General features: G+C 49.3%; 9 protein-coding genes across 9 annotated transcripts; 5 read left to right on the forward strand and 4 right to left on the reverse strand.

Annotated features, from left to right (window-relative positions):
• Positions 1-141: 141 nt before the first annotated feature.
• pps1 (tyrosine/serine/threonine protein phosphatase PPS1) lies at positions 142-2,467 on the reverse strand (the record flags this gene model as incomplete). The annotated part of the gene is made up of 7 exons (XM_016746011.1): positions 142-268; positions 333-389; positions 447-567; positions 626-1,519; positions 1,573-1,659; positions 1,729-2,317; positions 2,390-2,467. 7 exons carry the CDS (start codon positions 2,465-2,467, stop codon positions 142-144), a joined length of 1,953 nt encoding a protein of 650 aa, XP_016601616.1.
• Positions 2,468-6,521: 4,054 nt separating this feature from the next.
• Positions 6,522-8,081, forward strand: PEX2_087420 (phosphoinositide binding protein ATG18; the record flags this gene model as incomplete). Its single annotated transcript, XM_016746012.1, has 5 exons — positions 6,522-6,573; positions 6,642-6,796; positions 6,868-7,027; positions 7,102-7,972; positions 8,036-8,081. The coding sequence occupies 5 exons, from the start codon at positions 6,522-6,524 to the stop codon at positions 8,079-8,081; spliced, it is 1,284 nt and encodes a 427-aa protein (XP_016601617.1).
• A 471-nt stretch (positions 8,082-8,552) lies between these two features.
• Positions 8,553-9,220, reverse strand: PEX2_087430 (nucleobindin SSP120; the record flags this gene model as incomplete). Its single annotated transcript, XM_016746013.1, has 2 exons — positions 8,553-9,037; positions 9,097-9,220. The coding sequence occupies 2 exons, from the start codon at positions 9,218-9,220 to the stop codon at positions 8,553-8,555; spliced, it is 609 nt and encodes a 202-aa protein (XP_016601618.1).
• Positions 9,221-9,511: 291 nt separating this feature from the next.
• Positions 9,512-11,749, forward strand: PEX2_087440 (uncharacterized protein; the record flags this gene model as incomplete). Its single annotated transcript, XM_016746014.1, has 1 exon — positions 9,512-11,749. The coding sequence occupies one exon, from the start codon at positions 9,512-9,514 to the stop codon at positions 11,747-11,749; it is 2,238 nt and encodes a 745-aa protein (XP_016601619.1).
• Positions 11,750-12,228: 479 nt separating this feature from the next.
• On the reverse strand, positions 12,229-14,613 carry PEX2_087450 (DEAH-box ATP-dependent RNA helicase PRP43; the record flags this gene model as incomplete). The annotated part of the gene is made up of 3 exons (XM_016746015.1): positions 12,229-12,351; positions 12,408-14,274; positions 14,330-14,613. The coding sequence occupies 3 exons, from the start codon at positions 14,611-14,613 to the stop codon at positions 12,229-12,231; spliced, it is 2,274 nt and encodes a 757-aa protein (XP_016601620.1).
• A 358-nt stretch (positions 14,614-14,971) lies between these two features.
• Positions 14,972-17,656, forward strand: PEX2_087460 (protein arginine N-methyltransferase; the record flags this gene model as incomplete). The annotated part of the gene is made up of 4 exons (XM_016746016.1): positions 14,972-15,088; positions 15,147-15,771; positions 15,852-17,299; positions 17,369-17,656. The coding sequence occupies 4 exons, from the start codon at positions 14,972-14,974 to the stop codon at positions 17,654-17,656; spliced, it is 2,478 nt and encodes an 825-aa protein (XP_016601621.1).
• An 887-nt stretch (positions 17,657-18,543) lies between these two features.
• PEX2_087470 (lipase family protein) lies at positions 18,544-19,575 on the forward strand (the record flags this gene model as incomplete). Its single annotated transcript, XM_016746017.1, has 3 exons — positions 18,544-18,622; positions 18,676-18,844; positions 18,906-19,575. 3 exons carry the CDS (start codon positions 18,544-18,546, stop codon positions 19,573-19,575), a joined length of 918 nt encoding a protein of 305 aa, XP_016601622.1.
• A 6-nt stretch (positions 19,576-19,581) lies between these two features.
• On the reverse strand, positions 19,582-19,779 carry PEX2_087480 (uncharacterized protein; the record flags this gene model as incomplete). The annotated part of the gene is made up of 1 exon (XM_016746018.1): positions 19,582-19,779. The coding sequence occupies one exon, from the start codon at positions 19,777-19,779 to the stop codon at positions 19,582-19,584; it is 198 nt and encodes a 65-aa protein (XP_016601623.1).
• A 244-nt stretch (positions 19,780-20,023) lies between these two features.
• PEX2_087490 (Peptidase S10, serine carboxypeptidase) lies at positions 20,024-21,973 on the forward strand (the record flags this gene model as incomplete). The annotated part of the gene is made up of 6 exons (XM_016746019.1): positions 20,024-20,235; positions 20,286-20,322; positions 20,374-20,514; positions 20,564-20,870; positions 20,921-21,488; positions 21,544-21,973. The coding sequence occupies 6 exons, from the start codon at positions 20,024-20,026 to the stop codon at positions 21,971-21,973; spliced, it is 1,695 nt and encodes a 564-aa protein (XP_016601624.1).
• Between the last annotated feature and the right edge of the window lie 122 nt (positions 21,974-22,095).

The following is a 22,095-nucleotide window of genomic DNA, read 5'->3' on the forward strand; positions in this document are numbered from 1 at the left end:
GGGCAGTCGGTACAGAAGTGATGTGAATTGTTTTGGCGTTCGCGCTTACAGCAGAAACGGCCATTTCGCAGTATCCAGCGAGTCGTCCTTCTAATCCTGATTTGGTGGATTGGGAGCGGGCCGCGGAGCCCGAGGCTACTCTTAGTGCCTCGAATAGGGCTTGTTGAGCAGAGCTATCTCACGCGCAACAGTGTCCCATTCAAGCTCTCGCTTGATGGGCAGGCCTCGCTTCTTCATTTGGTGCTCCTCCCATTGAATAAGCTCATAGCTGCCGGTAAGTGTGAGCATATTTTCCTTTCTGGATATTAGAGTAGAAGAACACGACGACTTACACAAATCGAAGATGAGGTTGGATGATGACGTTGAGTCGCCTTGCGCGGACAAAACAGCTACCATGAATTAGCATTTTCGGCCCAACTACACGACTTCATTGTAAATCAACTTACTATGCCCGCGGGAAAGACAGATTTTTGGACGCCATGACTTCGGCGATACAAATACTCGCCGATCTAGAAACACCGACTCGACAATGAACCAATGTGGCCGTGCCTTGACGCTTTCCCTTTTCTATACAAATATTAGCAGGTTGAAGCCGCAATAAACTCAAAGGTTTAGAAGGACTTACCAATGAAGTCCAAACAACGATCGTACTCCTGACACAAAGGATCAATGCCATTGTCTTGGACATTGTCAATGTACATCAAATTATCGGGTCCCCAGTTAGCACGGTCCGCGTCTGTCCAATTAACAGCCTCGCCAATACTAAGCACACGCTTGATCCCAAGTTCCCACAAAAGTTCCGGGTTGTTCGCGTGATTCAGATTGCCCAGATACAGATATGGCAGAATACGGCTGGGGAAGGAGCCATCCATGTTGTGGAACCAATGAGGATCCCCGATTTCCGAGAGATCCGTTGACTGAGTCGCGGGGCTTTCCTGCAAGAGACGTCCTTGAATGTGGCATAGGAAAGCAACGTCTGTCGCATAGGCAAAGAAGTTGCGTTTCTTATTGCAGTGCAGTCGAAGCCAAGCTTCATGGGCAGGCACGCCTTCTGCGAACATAAAGTACGCCACTGCTAACAGCGAACTTTCGGTGTAACCGTCCGCACAGTGGATGAGAATCTTGCGAGGTTTCCCACTCGATTTGGTCATTGCGACGTCTCCGTCATTGTCGAGCTCTTCCGACGACGTATCTGGGTGTGCAAGATAGTAGATCCACCTGATGGTGTTGACAATGTCCTCAACCTCTCGGGTGTTCCCCGATGGAAGCACAAGAGAACCCGATGAGGGAAACTCTAAGCGCTGGGGACCACTCTCTATCTGCTTGTCGAGCATGGCAAGGAAGCGTGGACCAGGGATGTTGGCCATGTCGCATGCTTCGATCAACAGGTCATAGCCCTCTTCCTTTGGTGATTCAAGAGTTCCAGTATGGAAGTAATCCGGGGTAGAACCAAGCCAAACATTGGATGAAATCTCGGATGCCCGGGACATTGTAGACATTTCCAGTCGCTCCCATTGGACTACCAATTTGTTAGCATAAATTTTGGGTGCGCCAAGGTTCGTTTGAAGTTACCGAAATCCATCGTCTGGCCGGTCGGTTGGCCGTTCGCATGTATAGCAATGATCTCTGGGTGTTGATCCGCGACATTGGAAAATTTGTCTGGGGAAGTACATCAATTGATTGTTCATGAATTTTAGGGAGTAAGGGGAGTAAGGGAAAGTGACGAACCGGCTAGAATGAAGGTGTTATATGTCGGTCGCTCCTCCAGGGGATCCATTTTCGTTCGCCATAACCGCTGCGCCTTGGCAAACTGGTTGGCTAGCTCAACAAGCCCACTATGACTGTCATCATCTTCAGCATAAATAACAATATCCGACATCGCCGCTAGCTTGGCAGTCTGGATTTGGAAATTGCGAACGGAAAATCCCTCGGGAGGATCAGCCATCAAGAAGTGGGATGAAGGTGCCAGCACCTCATGGGCACTTATAGCGCCCTTGATGCGTGACTTGCTCAAGTCACCCCCAAGCTTGACCACCATGAGGCCTCGCCAGCATTTTGGAGTGTGACGGGCATGGCGCTTGCGACTTGAAAAGAATCCTAGCTGTAGATGGTTGTCTCGATGTAGCCCATGGAGCCAAGGAAACATCAAAGATGCGTCGGGTAAAGGTTGTGATGCTTGATGAGCGATCGCAGCTGCCAACTTGGCCCCGTCGATGGCATACACAGCAGGGGATGACGGTCGTCCAATGCGCATTTTCTCATCTGGAGGAGACAATAGCGAGGAAGGCTGATCGCTAGGCCGGGATGTGGAGGTAGGCTGAGATATCGGAATAGGGCCTGTGGGGCATACTGGAATATGCCTGGTTGGGATAGGACTTGATCGTCTTACAGTCAAGGCCGGGGGAATAGGAGAGGGAGGAGGGGTCGAGTGGTGCAGCGCCTGCTGCTGGACTAGTACAGTGGCCATGACGACTGACAAGACACGTGGTTGGAAAAGTGGGTGTAATATTGGGATAAAGGTGGTAATGTCACTTGCAATCGCAACACTTTTGAGATTAGAATGAAATGACGATTACATCCTTTGCGGTCGAGATGTGGTGAAAAGTGCCAAAAGCAATGGCAATCTGACTTGCGAGTGATCGCAAGCACAACTATGCGGCAGTTGTTAGCAGAATCTCTTTAAGCGCGTCGCAGTTTCAAGGCGAGTGTAGTGAACTTCAAGAGTTGCAAAATGTAGAAAGTAAATAAGAAGGATGCGAGGTTAAAGGGGGGGGGGATCATACAATACCGGAGATAAGGCAAGGGGTGAAGAATGAAAAAAGATAAAGCCAAGTTAGGCGACAGGGAGAGACTTAAGATAAATGCAAGAGATGCATCAAGTAGAAGGACGAGAGAAAAGAGAAGTGAAGTGGAGAGCAATTGAAGGAGGGGAAGATAATGTGGGACAAGATCTGACAGCGAATGTACATGTACATTGTACATTATGTACCTAAGTGAATACTATTGTTTCTACAATTTGTAACATTACATGTAAGCAGTTTACTGGATTTACTGGATATATCGTCTCATCATCATCACTTACTATCATCGTCATGGTCCCCACGATAGTCCCCTAATTCTATCTTGTATCCACACGCTCCACCACCGCGGGTCTGGATATTATCCGCCTAACCTTGTATAATTTGATGTATGCTGTATGATGTTTACATTCAGATACAAATTCTAAATGGCGATTTCCCCCTCTCTCAAGGACAGGGATTCTGACCACTTTTCTCTCTGATTTATCCCCTAAAAATCCTAGCCCAAGAAAAAAAACGCGTCCACGGGCAAGTAATATTTAATGTGGCCAATCATTCAATAGGGCAGGCACCGATGACGATGAGATTTCCTGATATCGTTCTCGGCCCAGATTGCAGCCTTGTCCGTGCGTCTGGGGAGGGGTTTTACTAAGGGCTTTCTCTCACTCTCCTTGGTTGACAACTCAAATCCCAGGGATTTGGGGGAACAAAGAACTTATCACCCCCGCTCGAGAGTGTATCGGGATCCACATCGGATGAGAAAGTCCTACCAGCCGGAGGTTGAGCCATTTCTTGTCCATGGAAACAGCAAAAGTCAATTTGCCAATTGAAAGGGAATTCTACGGAGTACGGAGTAAGTATGTAATATATAATGTGTTAGATTTAGCTTTATACTATTCTACACATAAAGTCCAGGATATGTTACCGACAAATTCTCGATTTTCAAAATACTCTGAAACATAGCTTAAATATATGTTTCAGTAACGAAAAAAATATAAAAAACGACCCACCCACTCTTGCTTCAAGATATCACATAAAAGTACATATATTCAATGTATCCTGTACAGGGTTGGGTCTAACCCCGGATCGCCACTGCGATCCACTCGAGGTGGGGGGACATCAAAACGTTGGATATAATATGCCCAATAGTAAACACATGCCTAATCCCGTCAATAACCAGTCTCGACCTCGGGAAACAACACAATTGATCTTGTGATAAGCATGTCTTGATGCAGGTGCCCAATATTTGAACCAGGTACCCAGCACCGCCACGCCAGTGCCTAATAACAAGCCTATGTATCTATATGTAGGCAGGTATACCCAGGCCAGGAAGGGTTAAGGTGGCACAACAGGAATTTAGTAGTCTTATCTTTTCCCTCGCGCGCCGCTTGATATTTCAACCAAACGGGAGAACCCTTCCATGCCAGCCCTGATTGGTCACCCATCTCCTGCAATCCCTAAGCAGTCATAGACAAAAGTGGGCTGTGTCAGGCGGAGCGCGGATTTGAACGATCGGGCAACTTTCTGCAGATCCTGCCTCGGTTCCCATTAGGCCTGCAGATTCCCGCTACCCTAGACATCACTGGATGTATATACCCCCTTTAGTCGGGTTGGTAAAGACTGTGTTCCAAACTTTTACTTGTCACTTGGTATGGAACATGGAACACACCCTGTATAACCAGCGGGATGGTATGGGATATTACTGGTGTGTGCCTGGGGTAGACGCGACCAAGTCGGCACCGGCATTTGGGTATATGGATACTTCATGCGCCAGTCGGAACGTGCAGGAACTGCACATCATCGGGCGGAAACAAAATAGGCTGTTACTTGTCTTGGATTTGGCATACGTTGCCTGTCACAGGCCCAGTTAGGATATCTAGCTTACATGGCTGCTTGCTACCCAACTGGCGGGTTTATCCCTGGCCATACATAGAAAATCCCTCGACGCAGTTCATGCTTTTTACCGCCTTCATATACATCTAAAAACGATATCTGAAAAGAGCATTAAAAAGAACATCGGGAGTGTGCTTACCTATAACATCTTTAATATCGTGTCGGGCCAGATAGATCTGCCCCGGGGATTATCAAAGTCTTACATTGTCAAAGGCAAAGGCCGCCTAAGCGGCCGACTATTCTTGTTTCACATGATAGTGGAACCACATGGCGACCGAGTCTCCATCTGGGTAGGGAGCTATACATATTGGCTGTGGCCTGAGCATTCTTCAAGCGTTTGATAGCTTGAACAAGTATAGCCAGGTTGACCGTCTCCCACGTCTCGACTGCTGCCTATCTGACTTGGACGTACTCCGTAGTCTTGACCTGTTCAGCAAAAGTCGGTGACTGAGAGCCTAATTTATTCAATTGGGCGCATGAACAACGACCTAATGAGGGTTGTTTCAGTGGTCTATGCATAAAAGACTCTGCCGTATGAGGCGGGTAGCTGCCGTACCTTGTTTTCCTCGCGCTTGCGAGGTATTCCTTCCATGGTTTCGGTACACGAGTCTACATTGAAATTTTGAGACCTCTCTAGTCTTCATTAGTGAGGCGCGGCAGATTTGGTCCATGCTTAGGGAACCGGGCCGGTCCTTACATTTTCCCAGACACTAGGCTAGAGGTGTTGAAACATTGGGCTTTGACGACACCTATGAATGGCTATGACTGGAAATGACTACATTATCCATTCCAACTAGCCTAAGCACCTCACCTGTGTTGACCGAAATTAACATCATCAAGCTTCTTTATTCTTCATTGGGTATCCTACCATCACACATCGAGAATGGGAGATACGGAACGCTCCCTCAAACCAAAAATATCCATCGAATAAAGGTGACCCTTTGTCTGCCCGGTGTGTTCATGTGTTGAACAAGCTTATACCAGTCGGCATCGATTAGTTTGCCCATAATAAGCCATTTACTTCTCATGATGGAGATCCACGAGCTGGGGAATTCCAATATGACAACGAGGCCTATTTCATTATTGGGTTCAATAATCATTGATATCTTGTTACCTTAACTCACTTAGCATGTCTAGGATATATAGTAAGCTTGGGGGTGAGTTCATCGGATGGGATTTGCCCTAATTACTATAATGTATCTACTATAGCATACATATGCAAATTTTATGCTGAATTCATGATACACAGATATATTGTTTGGAGTTGACAAGATAGCGAAATGGGTGGGGCTTAAGATCACATAGTAGACGATCTCTACGTCACTTTATGTTGGGGGTGAGGAACTCGGGATACTCTCGGCCATTTTATGGAAGGAAGCAAGGAGTCAATGACCAAATTTTGCAGCTTAAGCAACTCTCGGAGCTTCACGGGAATGAAATACCCCTTCCTATCACCCTGATAGATTGGTCTCTGCGTGAAAAATAGCTAAAATCAGCCAGAAAGCGAAGTAAAAGAAACGAACAGGCGATTGTTGATAAGAGAAATCCGTAGGCGGTGGGCAATCAAGGTGTGGCCCAAGCGCAGACCTCTCGCTTGTGACGACCAAAGACTTCGCGGATATCATATCCTCTCTTCTCCGCATCCTCGTCTTTGAAGCATCTCACTCTGTTCTACCCAAGCCCAAGATATGGTGCACAGTGGCCAGTGACGGGCAAAGAGTTCCTGGTGGCTGCCTCTCAATCTCGCCCTAAGCGGGGTATCTCCGACCTCCGAGAGTTGCCTTGTATCAATCTCATTGATTTCATTTACAATCCCGAACCTTCTTAAAAATGGCCATGAATTTCGTGACATTTAACCAGGACTACAGCTACCTGGCTGTGGGTGAGTCCCTCTCTCTCTGGAGCTTTGCTTTCTGCTTATCGTTAGACATCCACTGACGGCGTTTATAGCAACATCTAAGGGATTTCAGATCTTCACAACTGAACCCTTTGCCAAGAGCTATGAAGCCAAAGAAGGGAATATTGCTGTCATTGAGATGCTATTCTCAACCTCTCTTGTAGCCCTTATCTTATCACCCAGGCGCTTGCAGATTCAGAATACCAAGGTATCTCAAACCATTTGGACTTGTGTTATTATAGATACTTCGTGCAGACATAAAGCTAATATTTAGAATAGCGACAATGCACAATATGCGAATTAACATTTCCAACAACAGTTCTCGCAGTGAAACTGAACCGCAAGCGACTTGTTATTGTCCTTGAGGATCAGATTTATCTTTATGATATCCAGACCATGAAGCTTTTGTCTACCATTGATACCTCACCAAACCCCAACGGTACAGAGCTCTTGCGCCTGTTTTTCTTTTTTTCCTTTTAAGCATTTTTATGCCCAGTTCTGACAAATCGACAGCAATATGTGCCCTTGCGCCATCTTCAGAGAATTGTTACATGGCATACCCTCTTCCACAAAAAGCCCCTGCAGGTGCAAACACACCAGCGCATGCGCCCCCTGGAACAACGCATGTATCTCCTACGACCGGGGATGTTCTAATATTTGATGCTGTAAAGCTAGAAGCTATCAACGTCATCGAAGCTCATCGCTCTCCTCTGGCACTCATTGCGCTGAATAGCGATGGCACTTTACTTGCTACTGCCTCAGATAAAGGAACCATCATTCGCATTTTCTCCGTTCCAGATGGCCACAAACTGTACCAGTTTCGACGTGGCTCCATGCCGTCACGAATTTACAGCATGTCCTTCAACACCACATCCACACTCTTATGTGTCTCTTCATCCACCGAGACCGTCCACATCTTCAAGTTGACCCAGCAAGGGTCAACACCAGATGGTTCTTCGGCGCATTCTCCTCCAGGTCGGGACCATGGTTCTCCGCCAAATACTTATGGATATTCACCCGAAGAGGACGAGGCGGGTGGTGATGCTGGCTCAGATTCTTCCTTGCGAAAGCACAACGGCACTTTGATGGGGATGCTTCGCCGGACCTCTCAAAATGTCGGCGGTGCAGTTGCCGCCAGAATGGGCGGATATCTCCCAAAGGGAGTCAGTGAGATGTGGGAGCCAGCGCGTGACTTTGCTTGGATCAGATTGCCGCGACCGAGCTCAGGCCCTGGTGGGAACACAGGCCCCGGGCCGTTGAGGAGCGTGGTTGCCATGTGTAGCAACACTCCCCAAGTCATGGTTGTCACTAGTGATGGCAACTTCTACGTTTTCAATATCGATCTGTCGAAGGGTGGAGAAGGGACTTTGACGAAACAATACTCGTAAGTTTGCAAAATCTCTTCAAGCCAGGCGGGTCAAGTGTAATGCTAACACTTATACTACAGAGTTGTTGATTCAACCGATAGGTTGGGCTACACTACGGAGTATTGAGAGCTAAGCTCCCGGAAGACAAATCAAAGTATAAAGGGATAGTGATACCTAGCAATTCCTTGTCCTCCCAATTCTTCCTTTTCCCCATTGTTTCCGTGTTCGGCATTGGTGTTGACTGCCACCTCTTGCCATGAATCATCCCTCTCTTTTTGAGCTCTTAGCGTCTCAATACTCCCCCCTGGCGTTTTTAGTTATGAGTTCACACTTCGTACATGGTGTATTGGCGGCTCTCCTTCATTTCATGGCTGTCTATCTATCGTTATATCCGCTGCTTCCAAATCCAAGGCCTTGAAACGCTGCTTTAGCTTCTCATGCATTTAATCTTGGAAGCATTATATGCAGAGAGATATTAAAATATCACAATTTAGGATGAACTGCGAGGCTCAAATTGATCCATTGATGGATGGAAGCCGATATGTATAAGCGCGTATGTACATAGAGAAGAATCATTCAAACTGTGAGCTCAACAGTCTAGAAATTGCGGCGGAACTTCTGAGGAATATTGTTAACAACAACTTGAATCTGCTCCAGCTTCTCGAGAGCAATTGCAGCATCCTCCTCCTCGTCATGCTTGCGGAAATGCTCAATATCCTCGAAGTGGGTCAATTCCTCCTCCGTGCTATCATCGCCGTGGTACTTCTCAAAGTGATGGATCTCGTACTCATACTCGAGATCACCATGGTGTCCAGGGCCGTAGCCGAGATCGGGCAGTCGTCTACCCGCAGCAATACCTGCTAGCCAGTCCTCCCGGTCAATAAACCCAGTGTTTCCAGTGTCGAAGAGCTCAAACACTGCGCGCACGGCATCTTGTTTCTTTTCTTCACTGACGGCAGCATTGGATTCGTCGTTGAGGCCGTATGTCTTGCGGACTTCGTCAGGTGTCCATGTCCCTGAGGAATCGTAGTCGTGAAGGATGAAGAATGAGGTCGGGTCAAAGGATCCAATGTGGTGTTCCTCTAGATGTTATAGATTTAGCAACTTCAACTTCTTCATTGACGCATCAACACTGTCTTACCTATCATGTGTCTCGTGGCCCAATCATCTGAGGGAGCTTCGTCATTTGAATGCGAGCCATGGGCGTTGGCAAGCCCGCTCAACGCAAGTAGCCCGGCAGCCAAACCGAAGAGCTTAGTGACCATTGTATATTATGACAAAAGAGATTCGTTCAAAAAACAAAAAACAAAAAAACAGTAGATAGATTTACAGCGCTTGGACAGATGTTCACTGGTGTCCAGGAGTCTTAGCTCGTTTGCAATGTTTGCACAGATGACCCGAGCAATTGCGGAATTGCAACCTTTTTTGCTCCATTGCATGTTACCCCATCTATTTCCATACCCCTACTCGCGACGGGGCTCCGGGAGGAGTCCAATTGATCATTAGTTTGCAATAATACCTTTTGGATCAGATTGCGCGATAGCAATGCCCTGAGAATGCAGGGTTTGTGGTCCCGTGCTGTTACGAAGCAGTCGTCCTGCCGCTGTGTCGGGTGTTTGAGTACTACTGCAAACGGGGTTACTTCGCGAGCAGCAACCTCTAGTAAGAGACGACTTCGAATTGGAAACTCCGTTACCGCACTTTACGGCAGCATTTTCGCCGGCGCCGCTATTGCCGATGCGAGCGTGAAGGATCGCCGCCGACATGACTGGGACGAAAAGATTGCCGCGGTCAAGGCTGAAGTGAGCGAGTTGGTCGATGAAGAGGAGCGCATTTTGGCGTCATTACAATCACGAAGAGAAACCCGAGAACTCAATCGCTTAACACAAGCGAGGGGATTCGGCACTGTTTCCCGCTTCCCTCTCGGAATTCAATCCCCAGCCAGCTTCAACAGAATAAGGGCCTTCCACACAGAAAGAACACGGTTGAACGCGGTCGGGGCTCGGACGGTGGAAAATCAGCCAGCTGAGGAGGATGAACATACGATCGATGAGCAAGATGAGAGCGAGATCTTCCTTCCGCAGGAGACATTACCTAGTTGGGTCTTGGAGGATGATCTTCGTCTGAAGGCCATCCAGAAGCTTGCTTTAAGGCAATTCGCTATCCGCATTTTGTTACGACCGGCTATCGCACATCGTTACTCGGGCGTCTCAATGAACTACGCAGCGGATTTCGAGACTCCCCAGGTAAACGTCTCGCAGCTTTTGGAGGAGCTGAATCATCTTCGCCATCGAATGAACACCTTGAAAACGAACAGACACGCCACATACAGTGATATCACGCAAGATTATGCCGCGAGTCAATTGGGCGAGATGCAAAGAGAGCGCGAGACCCTTGATACCGAACTCACCAACGACATCCACATCTACACAAGCCAGCAGATGTCTCTCCAGGAACTTCTTATGCGGATATCCAACAACATCTTGAGCTCGAGGGACCCGGATCGACCAACAGCTTTCCGGCTCATGATCATGGCATTTGGTCAGACCCGCCAAAATGACCTGGTCGAGCTGCTTCTGCGGACATTACTGCCGAACCGGTTCTTCCTCAACCCTTCGCTCGTGATCACAATAATCACCTTCTTCAGGAAATCGAAAAATCTCAAGGATTTCGATTTGTTCTTGAAAATGCTGGGCGGAGAAGGCTACTCCGTCAACCTAGGGAGTAGGGGGGTTTATAAGCACCGAACGGTCAATGGCATGGATCTTATCGTTCCATCTTTAAACAGCAGCAATCCAGTCATCTATGCCGCCTTGATAGGGGCCGCATTACGTTTCGACCAGCCCGATCGAGCCGACGCTTGGCTTCAGGCTGCACGGGGTGGAGGTTTCTTTGATAGTTGGGAAACCCTTTTCACCTATCTGCGGTTCTACAGTCTCCGACGTGACTGGGACAAGGGTGTGAATGTGTTGAAACGAGCCGTCACTTACCTTTTGTCATCAACAGACCACCGCCTGGATTCGGTCGAAAGATTGCTTGGGCGAATGGTCGGCCTCTGCGATTCATGTGACCGACTAGATGCATCAGATGCACTGGTGAGAGCCGCCGTTCACAGTGGCTTTGATCCAAGACTTTTATCACGACAGTCGGACTCGGGACCTTTCGCCCATGCTGATCCCAAGCGGTGGTCTAAGGCAGCTAAGCAAACACCAAAAGAGAACATTGACCGCCCCTTGTGGCAGAAGTGCTATGACTTTGGAAACACCTTCGGCGAATATCTGAGCCAAGTTGAAGTGCCGGTAGAGGAAACCTTCGCCCGACGCAATGCCAAATTGGCCGATCAACATGCAGATAATGCTCTGTTTACGGCCCTTGGACGGGGCCGAACGTCTGCCTCCGGACAGGGACAAACACCTACTGGCAACACCGTAAACGAGGATATTTCCACGCTTAAGGGCGAGGTTGCCCAACTCCGCGAACTTATCTATGAGCTTCGCAAACACCACATCTCAGAAACCTCCACGAAAGACTCCTCCCGCACATCCACCGGCGAAGAAACCCTCTCTCCATCCGCCGAAACCGCCATACCTCTTAAGAACCCGCAACCCCAAACTCCCTCAGTGAGTCGCAATTTCACCAGAACTTCGACTAGGATCAGCCTCGCTAGATCTCAAACCTCATCTTCATCTCCTCGAAAATCAACCAAGCGAAATAGGCAGCGAGAACCCAGTGCAGATCAGCCAGCCGTGGAAAGCACAGGTCCTCTTGCCGAGTCCACAGCGTTTGCTAGCTGAGATGGGGATTCTTTTTGTCTCCCAAAGCATGGACATAGACTGTCCATTTCCGATCAAAGATGGAGAACTTTTTTGTATATTAAATGACTACACTTGTTTCCAATAGAGCATACAGGAACACCTTGGGCAAGCCGCCCTGAATGTATTAACCAGCCCAAGGCGTTGGCTGTGAATACAATTGATTTTTGAAGAACATTTGATGGTTTCGTTCTTGTAGACAGGGCCTAAGCCTATAGCATATATTGAATTTTGGATATTTTATCGAGACTTCGATGCACTCTCGAATTCGACGAGCCTTGCTTGACAGACCGATCGAATGCGACGGCCGAAAAGTGTTATGCAGGGAGTATGTATGGTATGGCACAGAAGAGCAAGAAAGCAAAAGTTCTATTCAAAATATGGACATCGTGATGAGAAGGAAGCAGCGCGACAAACAAGCGTATCATGCGTAAATTTTAGGCTGAACAGAAGGAAATGGTCTATCGATGCTTCTCGGCGCGCATCTTCTCCTTGCGAGCGAGACGATCAGCAGCCCGAGTAAGGGCAGAGCGGATGTCACCCTTGGGGAAGCTGTTGATATCATAGTATGTAGGAGCGATATCCTGGAAAACAGTTAGTAAAATGCATAGGGAATACAAGAGAGGAATAGGGAACATACTAGAAGCCATTCTGGCTTGACGGCAGTGACAGTACGGATGTAGTTCTTGGTTGTGAGAACGAATTCGTTGTACAGGACCCACTCGGCCTCGTGAGCCAAGACGGTGGAGGGGTGCAGGAGCACATTCTGGTTGTCCTTGATGGTAAGGTATTGGCTCTTGCCACCTGTGTCCTTCTTCGCGACTTGCATGAAGAAACCGGCGCAAAGGGCACGGCGAATGTTCTCGTAGTACTTCTTGTCCTCGAAGGAAGTGGAGATCATTTCGAGATCCTGGCGTTCCATGATGCGGAGCAGCTGGGAGCGGACGTTATCAGCGGACTGGAGAGCACGCTGGGAGAGGAAGTGGTCGTGGCACCACTGCTTGGGGTTTTCCTGGGCTTCATTGCTTCGGTATGCGTGGTAAACGTTCAGCATTGTCAAGTGGTCTCCGTCGGGGTGGGCAAACAGGTTCTTCATCTCGTCGGCACGCTTGCGCTGGGCAGCAGGACGAACGAAGACCTGAGGCACAGATAGAAGGGCGGTGATGGAAAGGATTTCATTAGAGCAGTAGAATTCGGGAGAGCTGATCAACATAACAGCAAGGGCAGGGTCAAGAGGGAAGTCGGAGGCGAGACGACCCAGTTGAGTAAGGTTTCCATCATCGTCCAGACAGGCCAAATAGTTCAGTTCCTCCAATGCTCTCATCAGGGTCTCTGGCGCGGGCGGGTCCATCAAATCGAAGTGGACGAGATCATCAACACCAAGCTTCTTCAGTTCGAGAACTGTTGATGACAAATTTGATCGGAGGATCTCAGGGTAAGTTGACTCGATCAATTCCTTCTTGAATGCGCCCTCGGTGTAAAGGCGGAAACACTTTCCGGGACGTGTACGACCGGCACGACCAGCTCGCTGTTGAGCGGAGGCCTTGGAAATGGGGGAAACGAGAAGGGACTCGACACGAATGCGGGGGTTGTAAATCTTTTGCTTGGAGAATCCGGGATCCACGACATACACGATACCATCAATGGTAAGAGATGTTTCGGCGATGTTGGTCGACACGATGACCTTGCGGCCGGGGCGGCCGCCTGGTCGGCGAGGAGGTGGTGCAGGGTCGAAGATGCGCTGTTGCATGTGAGGAGGAAGACTACCGTACAAAGGATAGACCTTGATAGGACCAGCGTCGGCCTCGCGAACCATCTCATCTCCCTCGAGCGCGATTTTCCGCGAAGCATCCTCAATCTCCTCCTCACCAGTCAAGAAGAGAAGAATATCTCCCTCGGCTTCGGTGGCGTGGATTTGCAGCACAGTCCGGACTGCGGCCTCGACGTAATCTTGCTCGGGCTCGGGGGTGTAGAAGATCTCGACGGGGTGAGTACGACCGGGGACTGCAAGAAGGGGCGCATCCATGAAGTAGCGCTGGAACTTTTGCGCATCCAGAGTAGCCGACATGATAATAATCTTCAAGTCAGGCCGGCGCACCACAACTTCCTTCAAAAGACCCATCAGGATATCTGTCGCCATAGTTCTCTCGTGAGCCTCGTCAAGCATGATTGTGCTGTAACGCGACAGGTTGGGGTCGTTCATAGCCTCGCGAAGAAGCATACCATCAGTCATGTACTTCATGATGGTCTTCGGGCCGGTCATATCTTCGAAACGGATACTGTAACCAACTTCCTCTCCAAGCTTGACATCCATCTCAGCCGCCACACGTTGGGCAACGGACATAGCAGCCACTCGTCGGGGTTGCGTACAAGCGACCATTTTGCCCTGAGTTTGGGGGAGATCATCGTAGAGGACGAATTGCGGGATCTGCGTAGTCTTTCCGGAACCAGTCTCACCGACGAAGACAAGAATCTGGGACTGTTGGTAGAGTTGCAGGAACTCGTCACTGAATAAAGTGGTTAGTACGTTTTCTTCCAGAATGGCTATCGGGGAGCACTCACCGTTGCGTGTGGACAGGTAGATCGCGACGGGTCTTCAGGATTGAGAAGTATTTGCTGGAAAAAGGTCGGCCGCTGAACGGGTTGATATCGCCATCTTCGGCTTTTTTCGCCATCGCTGCGGTTGTCTGGTGTCGCTTGAACTTGGCCAGGGCCCCGTTGTCGGAGGAGCCATTGTTATTCTCGTACATGTGAGCGAGGTAGGGGTTGTTCTTTGGGTCACCAGCGTCCATCTTCTGGCGCTTTGCGCGCGCGCCACCTTCGGAGTCGGATCGGCTATCAGACATTGTGGAGGTGAAAGGTGAGAGAGTGTCGAAGGGCAAACTCGGCGGAGAGAAGAAGCTGAGATACCGAAGAAAAAAAATATGAGATAGGCAGGTCTGCCGAGCGCCACAGCTGCCTATCAGACTCACCGCCAGTCTATTCTGCCGCTCTCCACAAAGGGATCGATAATCTTCGAGCTTGTTGATGCCCTGTGTGTTTTTGTCTGGATATTTTTGCGCCAGTTCGTCTGATGCGCGTGGCTTCTTCGGATAGGACTTCCTGATACCAAGTTTATCAGCTCCTGCATTGTTCATAACGAGCTTTTATCCACATCCCTAGTTCCAGACCACCCCCACCATTGCGCCGGACTTCTCTGTCAACATGGAGAGCTATAATTCTTCAGAGGATCCAGGGCCAGCTTTCTGCGTTGGGCACCATGAGCACAACAGACTGGTCACTGTGACCCCTCGGGTCATCCAAAACGTACATGAGAGTAATGTTGGTTCTTTCTCTAACCTGTAACATTACCTTCTGAAATGCTAACTTGATGTGATAGTATGACATGATGACTGTTCCCATCACGACTTCTCATTTCCACTCGCGAGTTCTTGGCCTATTGTCCTCTTATTTGGCCAATCTAGAGTCCCCAACTTACGATGTTGTTGGAACCATGGCTACTACCCAAAGCACTAGGCCTATGGTGGTTCCGCCGCTCTCGAAGGCAGACTCGTATCTTACACCAAATGATGCAACCAGTCAATTGGTTGGTGTGACCAGTAGCTGGATTGATCTATGCTCACCGGACCCGTTGATTGCCGACTTGTCCCGGCAAGTTCTGATGTTGGAAGTTGCGTACGCTGCGTTTTGCGGAATTGGATATCTTTTGATTCCTGGCCCCAAGTTGCATCATGGTACCTTGCATTCTGAGAGTGTCATCTACTATGCGCGCGCGATTCAAGATGCCTTAGACCTGGGCCCCTACATCCAATTTCATATTTGGCAGCAAATGGTTGACAACCCGGAGGTTGAAGTTGATACAATGGGCGACTTGGCCCCGCTTGCCCGGGCAGAATACCTGGCGCCAGATGAGGGAGAACCACTCAACGTTGATCCGTTTGGAAGTTGGGATGCCTGGGATTCAATCAGAAAGACTTGCAAATACCACACAAGACTGCTCGTTGGTATGAGTTAACCCCTCCTTTCAATGACGCATCATCGCCATTGTTACAATATCTTGAACTAAAGCTAATCTGAACCATAGCCCTTTCTCTGCCAAAGCAGCTGCCGTCTCTCTTTGTGCAATCCCGATGGCATTCGGAACCAGTGCGTTTACTGACGATTGACGGCTCGACGTTCCTCAAAAATCAGAAAGGATACCCAGTTTTGTCCAAGTCACACCAAGGTTTGATTGCGAAGATGATGCGTCTTCGAACTGCGCCGTGGATTATCCTTTGTGGCGTCGGTCCTATTCCTGGACTTGAAAACATCGAAGACCCGGATACCAACCAGGCTTCGCTATCTGGATCTGACTATCCAAGTCTGTCACAGGCTGGCAAGAAGCACTACGACCCTACTCCACACCTCTCGTATATTCGCAACCTGCAGCAGCGCCAGCCCCCGCGGACAGCGATTGAGAGGTTCGGTGTTGGATACCAGGACTATTTGCAGGCACCTCTACAGCCGCTGACAGTCAATCTGGAGAGTATCACATATGAAGTATTTGAAAAGGACCCTATTAAATACGAGTGGTATGAGAAGGCAATCTGCAAGGCATTGAAAGATTGGGCCGCTCAGAAGAAGGCCACATCCCACCCGGACGGTAAAGTGATTCTTGCAGTTGTGGGAGCTGGTCGCGGCCCACTGGTCACTCGCGCACTGAAGGCTAGCGCGGATGCTGGAGTGGAAATTGACCTCTGGGCCGTGGAGAAGAACCAGAACGCGTTTGTGTTGCTCCAGCGACACAACGAGACAATCTGGGATGGCAAGGTCACCTTGGTCCAGTCAGACATGCGAAGCTGGAAGGGACCTCTAGTCCCACAGAAGCCAACTACGGCTGGCGAATCCCTTGAGGACTCGGCTATGTCCCACACCCATGTTGATATCATTGTCTCGGAGCTGTTGGGCTCCTTTGCGGATAATGAGCTTTCCCCGGAATGTCTGGATGGCGTGAACGACGTGATCAACCCCGTCCACGGCATTTCCATTCCAGCGTCATATTCGGCACATTTCACCCCGGTTTCCGCTCCCAAATTGCACGCCGATGTTGTGCACCAGACGGTGTCTAACCCGGCTGCCCCAGAGACCCCATATGTCGTGATGCTTCACGCTATTGACTTCCTCTCCACCACGGGTACACCTGCCAGTGGTGAAAGTTCCAACCCCAACAATGGAAACCGGGCATCCACCCCGTCGGCGTCATTCTCTACTACTGAATTCCCTACTCCCTTTGTGCAGACCGCTTGGTCTTTCTCCCACCCGAACCGACACATTCCTCCTCAGTCCCCCATGCAGTCGACTATCTCGAACGCCCATAATGTGCGCCAAACACGTCTGGCCTTCCCTGCCCAGAACCGAGGTGTGTGCCACGGTCTGGCCGGCTACTTTGAAACGGTGCTCTATGGCGATGTGGAGTTGTCTACCAACCCGGTAACCATGGATGCCAAAAGCGCAAATATGATCAGCTGGTTCCCTATCTATTTCCCCTTGAAGGTTCGTTTTTTTTAAAATTACCAACTAAATCTATGGCTGTTTTCCCATCATACTGACATTTGTCTCCAGACCCCTCTTAGTGTTCCTGAGAATGGCGAGATCGTTGCCACGATGTATCGTCAAACCGATGACCGTAAGGTCTGGTATGAATGGATGGTTGAGGTTTATGCCCTTGAACCTACTGCGGCATCCACCAAACCCATTCCTGTGAGCTATGCGCAGGCTGGGTCTCCCAGCGAGCAAAGCCCGAAAACCAAGGAAAATGCCGCCAAGAAGACCCACCGTACTGGCTATCGCCGAGTGCGAGTGGGGATGAGCGATCTGCACTCTAGCATCAAGGATGGCTGCTTAATGTGAAATTTATCGGCCAGAGTTGAATAAAAGTTGTTCGAGCCATGGGCTCTAGTATTGTTAACCTTGGAACCATGACTGAAAAAAGGGGCAAGACTGTATTAGGATTGCCACTTGTAGATAAAGGTTGAATTCTGCCGGTTCGTCCGCCGAACAGGATCACGCGAGCAAGGGAATGCCAAGAGTTCCAATTTCTAATAGAGCCCTACGCCACTCGGTCTCGTGTAACCCTGCTCCGTCCCTTGCCAAGGACCGGGCATAAGACCGGAGGCATAACAAAATATTTCGCCAAGTTCGGGCCGAGCAGGTCAAGCTTCCAGTGACATATACGCAGTAGATTTTCATGTGATCATAAAACCACGTGGTGCTTTCGCCATGCGTCACCCCACCACATCATATTGTACGGAAGACAATAAACTCCGGATTTGGAGTCTATGTTGTAGGCGACCTCGGGTTCGACGATGGCTTACATACCGTCCTGACCGGAATAAGACAATTCCCCGGCTCCACCAATGCCCCGCGGTTTATAGCCAAGACTGATTGGAGCGCTTTCCGTGTTCCAGTGCCACAACCCCGGATGTGATCTATACCTTGACGATCATTGTATGAATTCGGAGTATTCCCCGTGAGCTGAACTGCGCCGAAATCCCTCATCACAAGCAAGACAAGCAAGACAAGGTAATATCAGATAATATCGGATTTTATTGTACGCCGTGGTTCCTCCGACTCAAAAATGGGCTTGCGTAGTTGTGGAACCAATTCAGGAACCATATTCTGTACCTGGTACCTGTATGGAACTGTGATGTGCAACTGAAGATATAAAGCTGGGAGGTTTCCCCCGGCTTGTAGTATCTCCAGTCTCCATCAGATCCTGCCATTGACCACAAGCCATCATGCGTTTCTCTTTCTTCACAGCTCTATCCGCAGTGGCTTCGTTGGGCTATGCCCTCCCCGGCAAGCTGCAGTCTCGAGGTACATCACACGTTGCACAATGTACCCTGACCACATTACTTACACATGATTAGATGTTTCCGCCAGCGAACTGGATCAGTTCGACTTCTGGGTCCAGTATGCCGCCGCGACATACTATGAAGTGGACTACACAGCTCAAGTGGGCGACAAGCTCACTTGTTCGAAAGGCAACTGCCCCAGAGTCGAAGAAATCGGCGCGACTGTATTCTATGACTTCTCCGAGTAAGCGAAACCCGCAACCTTGGTATACAATAACAGAGACGGTATACTTACATACACACAGCTCCACCATCACAGATACCGCCGGCTTCATCACAGTAGACCACACCAACTCGGCAGTTGTTTTGGCCTTCCGTGGTTCCGTCTCAGTGCGCAACTGGGTCAGCGATGCCACTTTCGTACACACAAACCCTGGTCTCTGTGATGGATGTCTCGCCGAACTCGGCTTCTGGAGCTCCTGGAAGCTAGTTCGTGACGACATCATCAAGGAACTGACAGATGCATTCGCCCAGAACCCCAACTACGAGCTGGTCGTCGTGGGCCACAGTCTGGGTGCTGCCGTCGCAACTCTTGCTGCCGCTGACCTCCGGGGCAAGGGCTACCCGTCCGCTAAGCTGTACGCATATGCTGCGCCTCGTGTGGCCAATGCGGCTTTGGCCACGTACATTACCGCGCAGGGCAACAACTTCCGCTTCACCCACACCAATGACCCGGTCCCTAAGCTGCCTTTGTTGTCCATGGGTTATGTTCACGTCAGCCCTGAGTATTGGATCACATCCCCCAACAATGCCACTGTCAGTACTTCTGACATCAAGGTTATCAACGGGGATGTTTCCTTCGACGGAAACACTGGAACTGGTTTGCCGTTGCTGACGGACGCTGAGGCGCACGTCTGGTACTTTGTCCATGTTGATGTTGGCAAGGTTTCTGGACTGCCATTCAAGAAGGTTTAATTTGCATCAACTCCCCACAATATTTGTTTGATAGAGTTTATAATAGCTGAGTGGCTTATGTCGATATGTATAAAGAATAATGGCAGATCTGCAGTTTTCGAAGTTTGTATTATGCAGGGGAAAGATAAGATGTAGGGATTGTACCGAACAACATAGAGCGATGCAAGGGGCGCAAAGTAAAAGTACCAAATCACCCAATCTCATTCTTCCAAGCCCGACCAAGCATTATGTTGTGATAAGGCTGACTGATAAGCAATTCGGTCATTTCCGGGCCTCAGGAGACATCCAGGCGGAGATCCGTCGGTTTTGGGCGATCTTAGTAGTTTTTGGCCTGCCCGTTTGATTCTAGCAATATAAAGTGGATATTCCCAGCCGTGCGGGGTTATCTGGAATGATTGCTATAAGACATAACTTGAATCTCGGTTTTAGTTAGGGATGCTCATTCAAAATGGTGCTGTATACTAAGCTTTTGGTGGCAGTGCTAGCGCACTATGCCACGGCACAATTTGTGCCTGCGCCCAGTGACTTGATCACCAAGAAAGGATATGCCGGTGTCAATGTGCGATACAAGGAAGTGCCTGCTGGAATCTGTGAACAAGATCCCAACGTGAAGAGTTATTCTGGTTACGCTGATGTTGGTAAAGACGAGCATATTTTCTGGTAAGAATTTCCGATAGAAACGAGCCATAGGCAGCGACTGACTAGCACAGGTGGTTCTTTGAGGCTAGAAATGGGGATCCTAATGATGTATGTTCCGACGACTTTTAGCATTTACAAGGTGTACTGACATTCGATAAGGCACCACTCACGGTCTGGATCAACGGAGGTCCAGGATCATCCTCAATGATCGGGTTATTCCAGGAGTTAGGCCCCTGCGGAGTTGATCACGACGGAAATGTATTCAACAACCCCCATTCCTGGAGCAACGTGAGCAATATGGTAAGTTTGCATTCCCTTGTTTGCAATGACTATATCTAATTGTTGCCAGCTCTTCGTCGACCAACCCGCCACGGTTGGATTATCATACACAGCCCCCATTCCAGCCTATGAGGATAACGATGGCAATATTATTCAGCTGCCTAGCGAGGAGTGTCCCGATTACGCCCATGACCTTGGGACCTGCGGCACATACTCCAAGCCAGACATTGCCCTCGTCCCCAATACAACTGCAAATGCGGCCCCGAATATGTGGAAGACACTCCAAGGATTCATGGGAGCTTTCCCCCAGTACTCCCGAAATGGCTTCAACTTCGCTACTGAGAGCTACGGAGGACACTACGGCCCAGTGTTCAACGGTAAAGATCCTAAGCGCCCCTAGACGCGACTGGCACTAACTTCAGAGCAGAGTACTTTGTTGAACAGAACCACAAAAAGCCCCACGGCTCGATTAAGATCGATCTTGAGAATGTGCTTATTGGAAACGGCTGGTTTGATCCGCTGATTCAGTACCAGGCGTACTACAACTTCTCCATCTTCCCCGGAAACACATACGACTTCAACCCATACAACGAGTCTGTCCAGGCCGAATGGTACAACAACCTTTATGGAGAAGGAAACTGCGTCGATCAGACGCTGGAATGTTACGCGACCGGCCGAAACGATATTTGCTCTACGGCAGACAACTTCTGCGCTTCGAAGGTTGAGTCACTATTCGACACTTACTCCGGGCGCGACGAATATGATATGCGCGAGTTGACACCGGATCCGTTCCCGTATGAGTTCTACGTCGATTATCTCAACAGCCCTAAGGTCCAAGCTGCTATTGGCGCATACCAGAACTTCTCAGAGTCCTCTGGGACTGTGGGCAATGCCTTTGGAAGCACGGGTGATGATGACCGCGAGTCTGGGACGATCGAGAGTGTGAAGAAGTTGCTGGATGCAGGAGTACAGGTTTTGCTGTATTTCGGAGATGCGTGAGTCCTTCTATTTTCTGAGATGACTGATAGACTGTGCTAATTCGAATTCTAGCGATTTCAACTGCAATTGGCTTGGTGGACAAGTTATTGCCGAAGAGATCAATGCCAAGGGCTACGAACACGCGGGCTTCGTTAACATCACCACTTCGGATGGTGTTGTTCATGGACAAGTTCGTCAAAGTGACTTGTTCAGCTTTGTGCGAATTTACGAGTCTGGCCACGAAGTACCTTTCTACCAGCCCTTGGCTGCATTGGAAATGTTTGAAAGAGTGGTCAAGAGAAAGGACATTGCAACCGGAAAGAAAAATTTGAAGCCACATGGTGGTTATCGCACCCATGGAACTCCGACGAGCGAGTACCGGGAAGGTAACAGCACCGTGGTTCTGGAAGTGCTTGATAGCAATGCGACCTACAACACAACCCTCAACGGACCGAACCCATCTAGCTCGGCGTCGATCAGATTGCGCAGAGCGGGCCACTGAGAACTTGAAGTGATGAGAAACGGAATATGTACGACTACTCTATTGTGTGAATGGTGATTATTCTTATGTCTAGTACTTGTTATGGAACTGTGTTCGTGATATGTTGTTGATTTCAACGATTC

This window comes from Penicillium expansum (genome assembly GCF_000769745.1).
Source record: "Penicillium expansum strain MD-8 chromosome Unknown contig294, whole genome shotgun sequence".
NCBI lineage: Eukaryota > Fungi > Ascomycota > Eurotiomycetes > Eurotiales > Aspergillaceae > Penicillium > Penicillium expansum.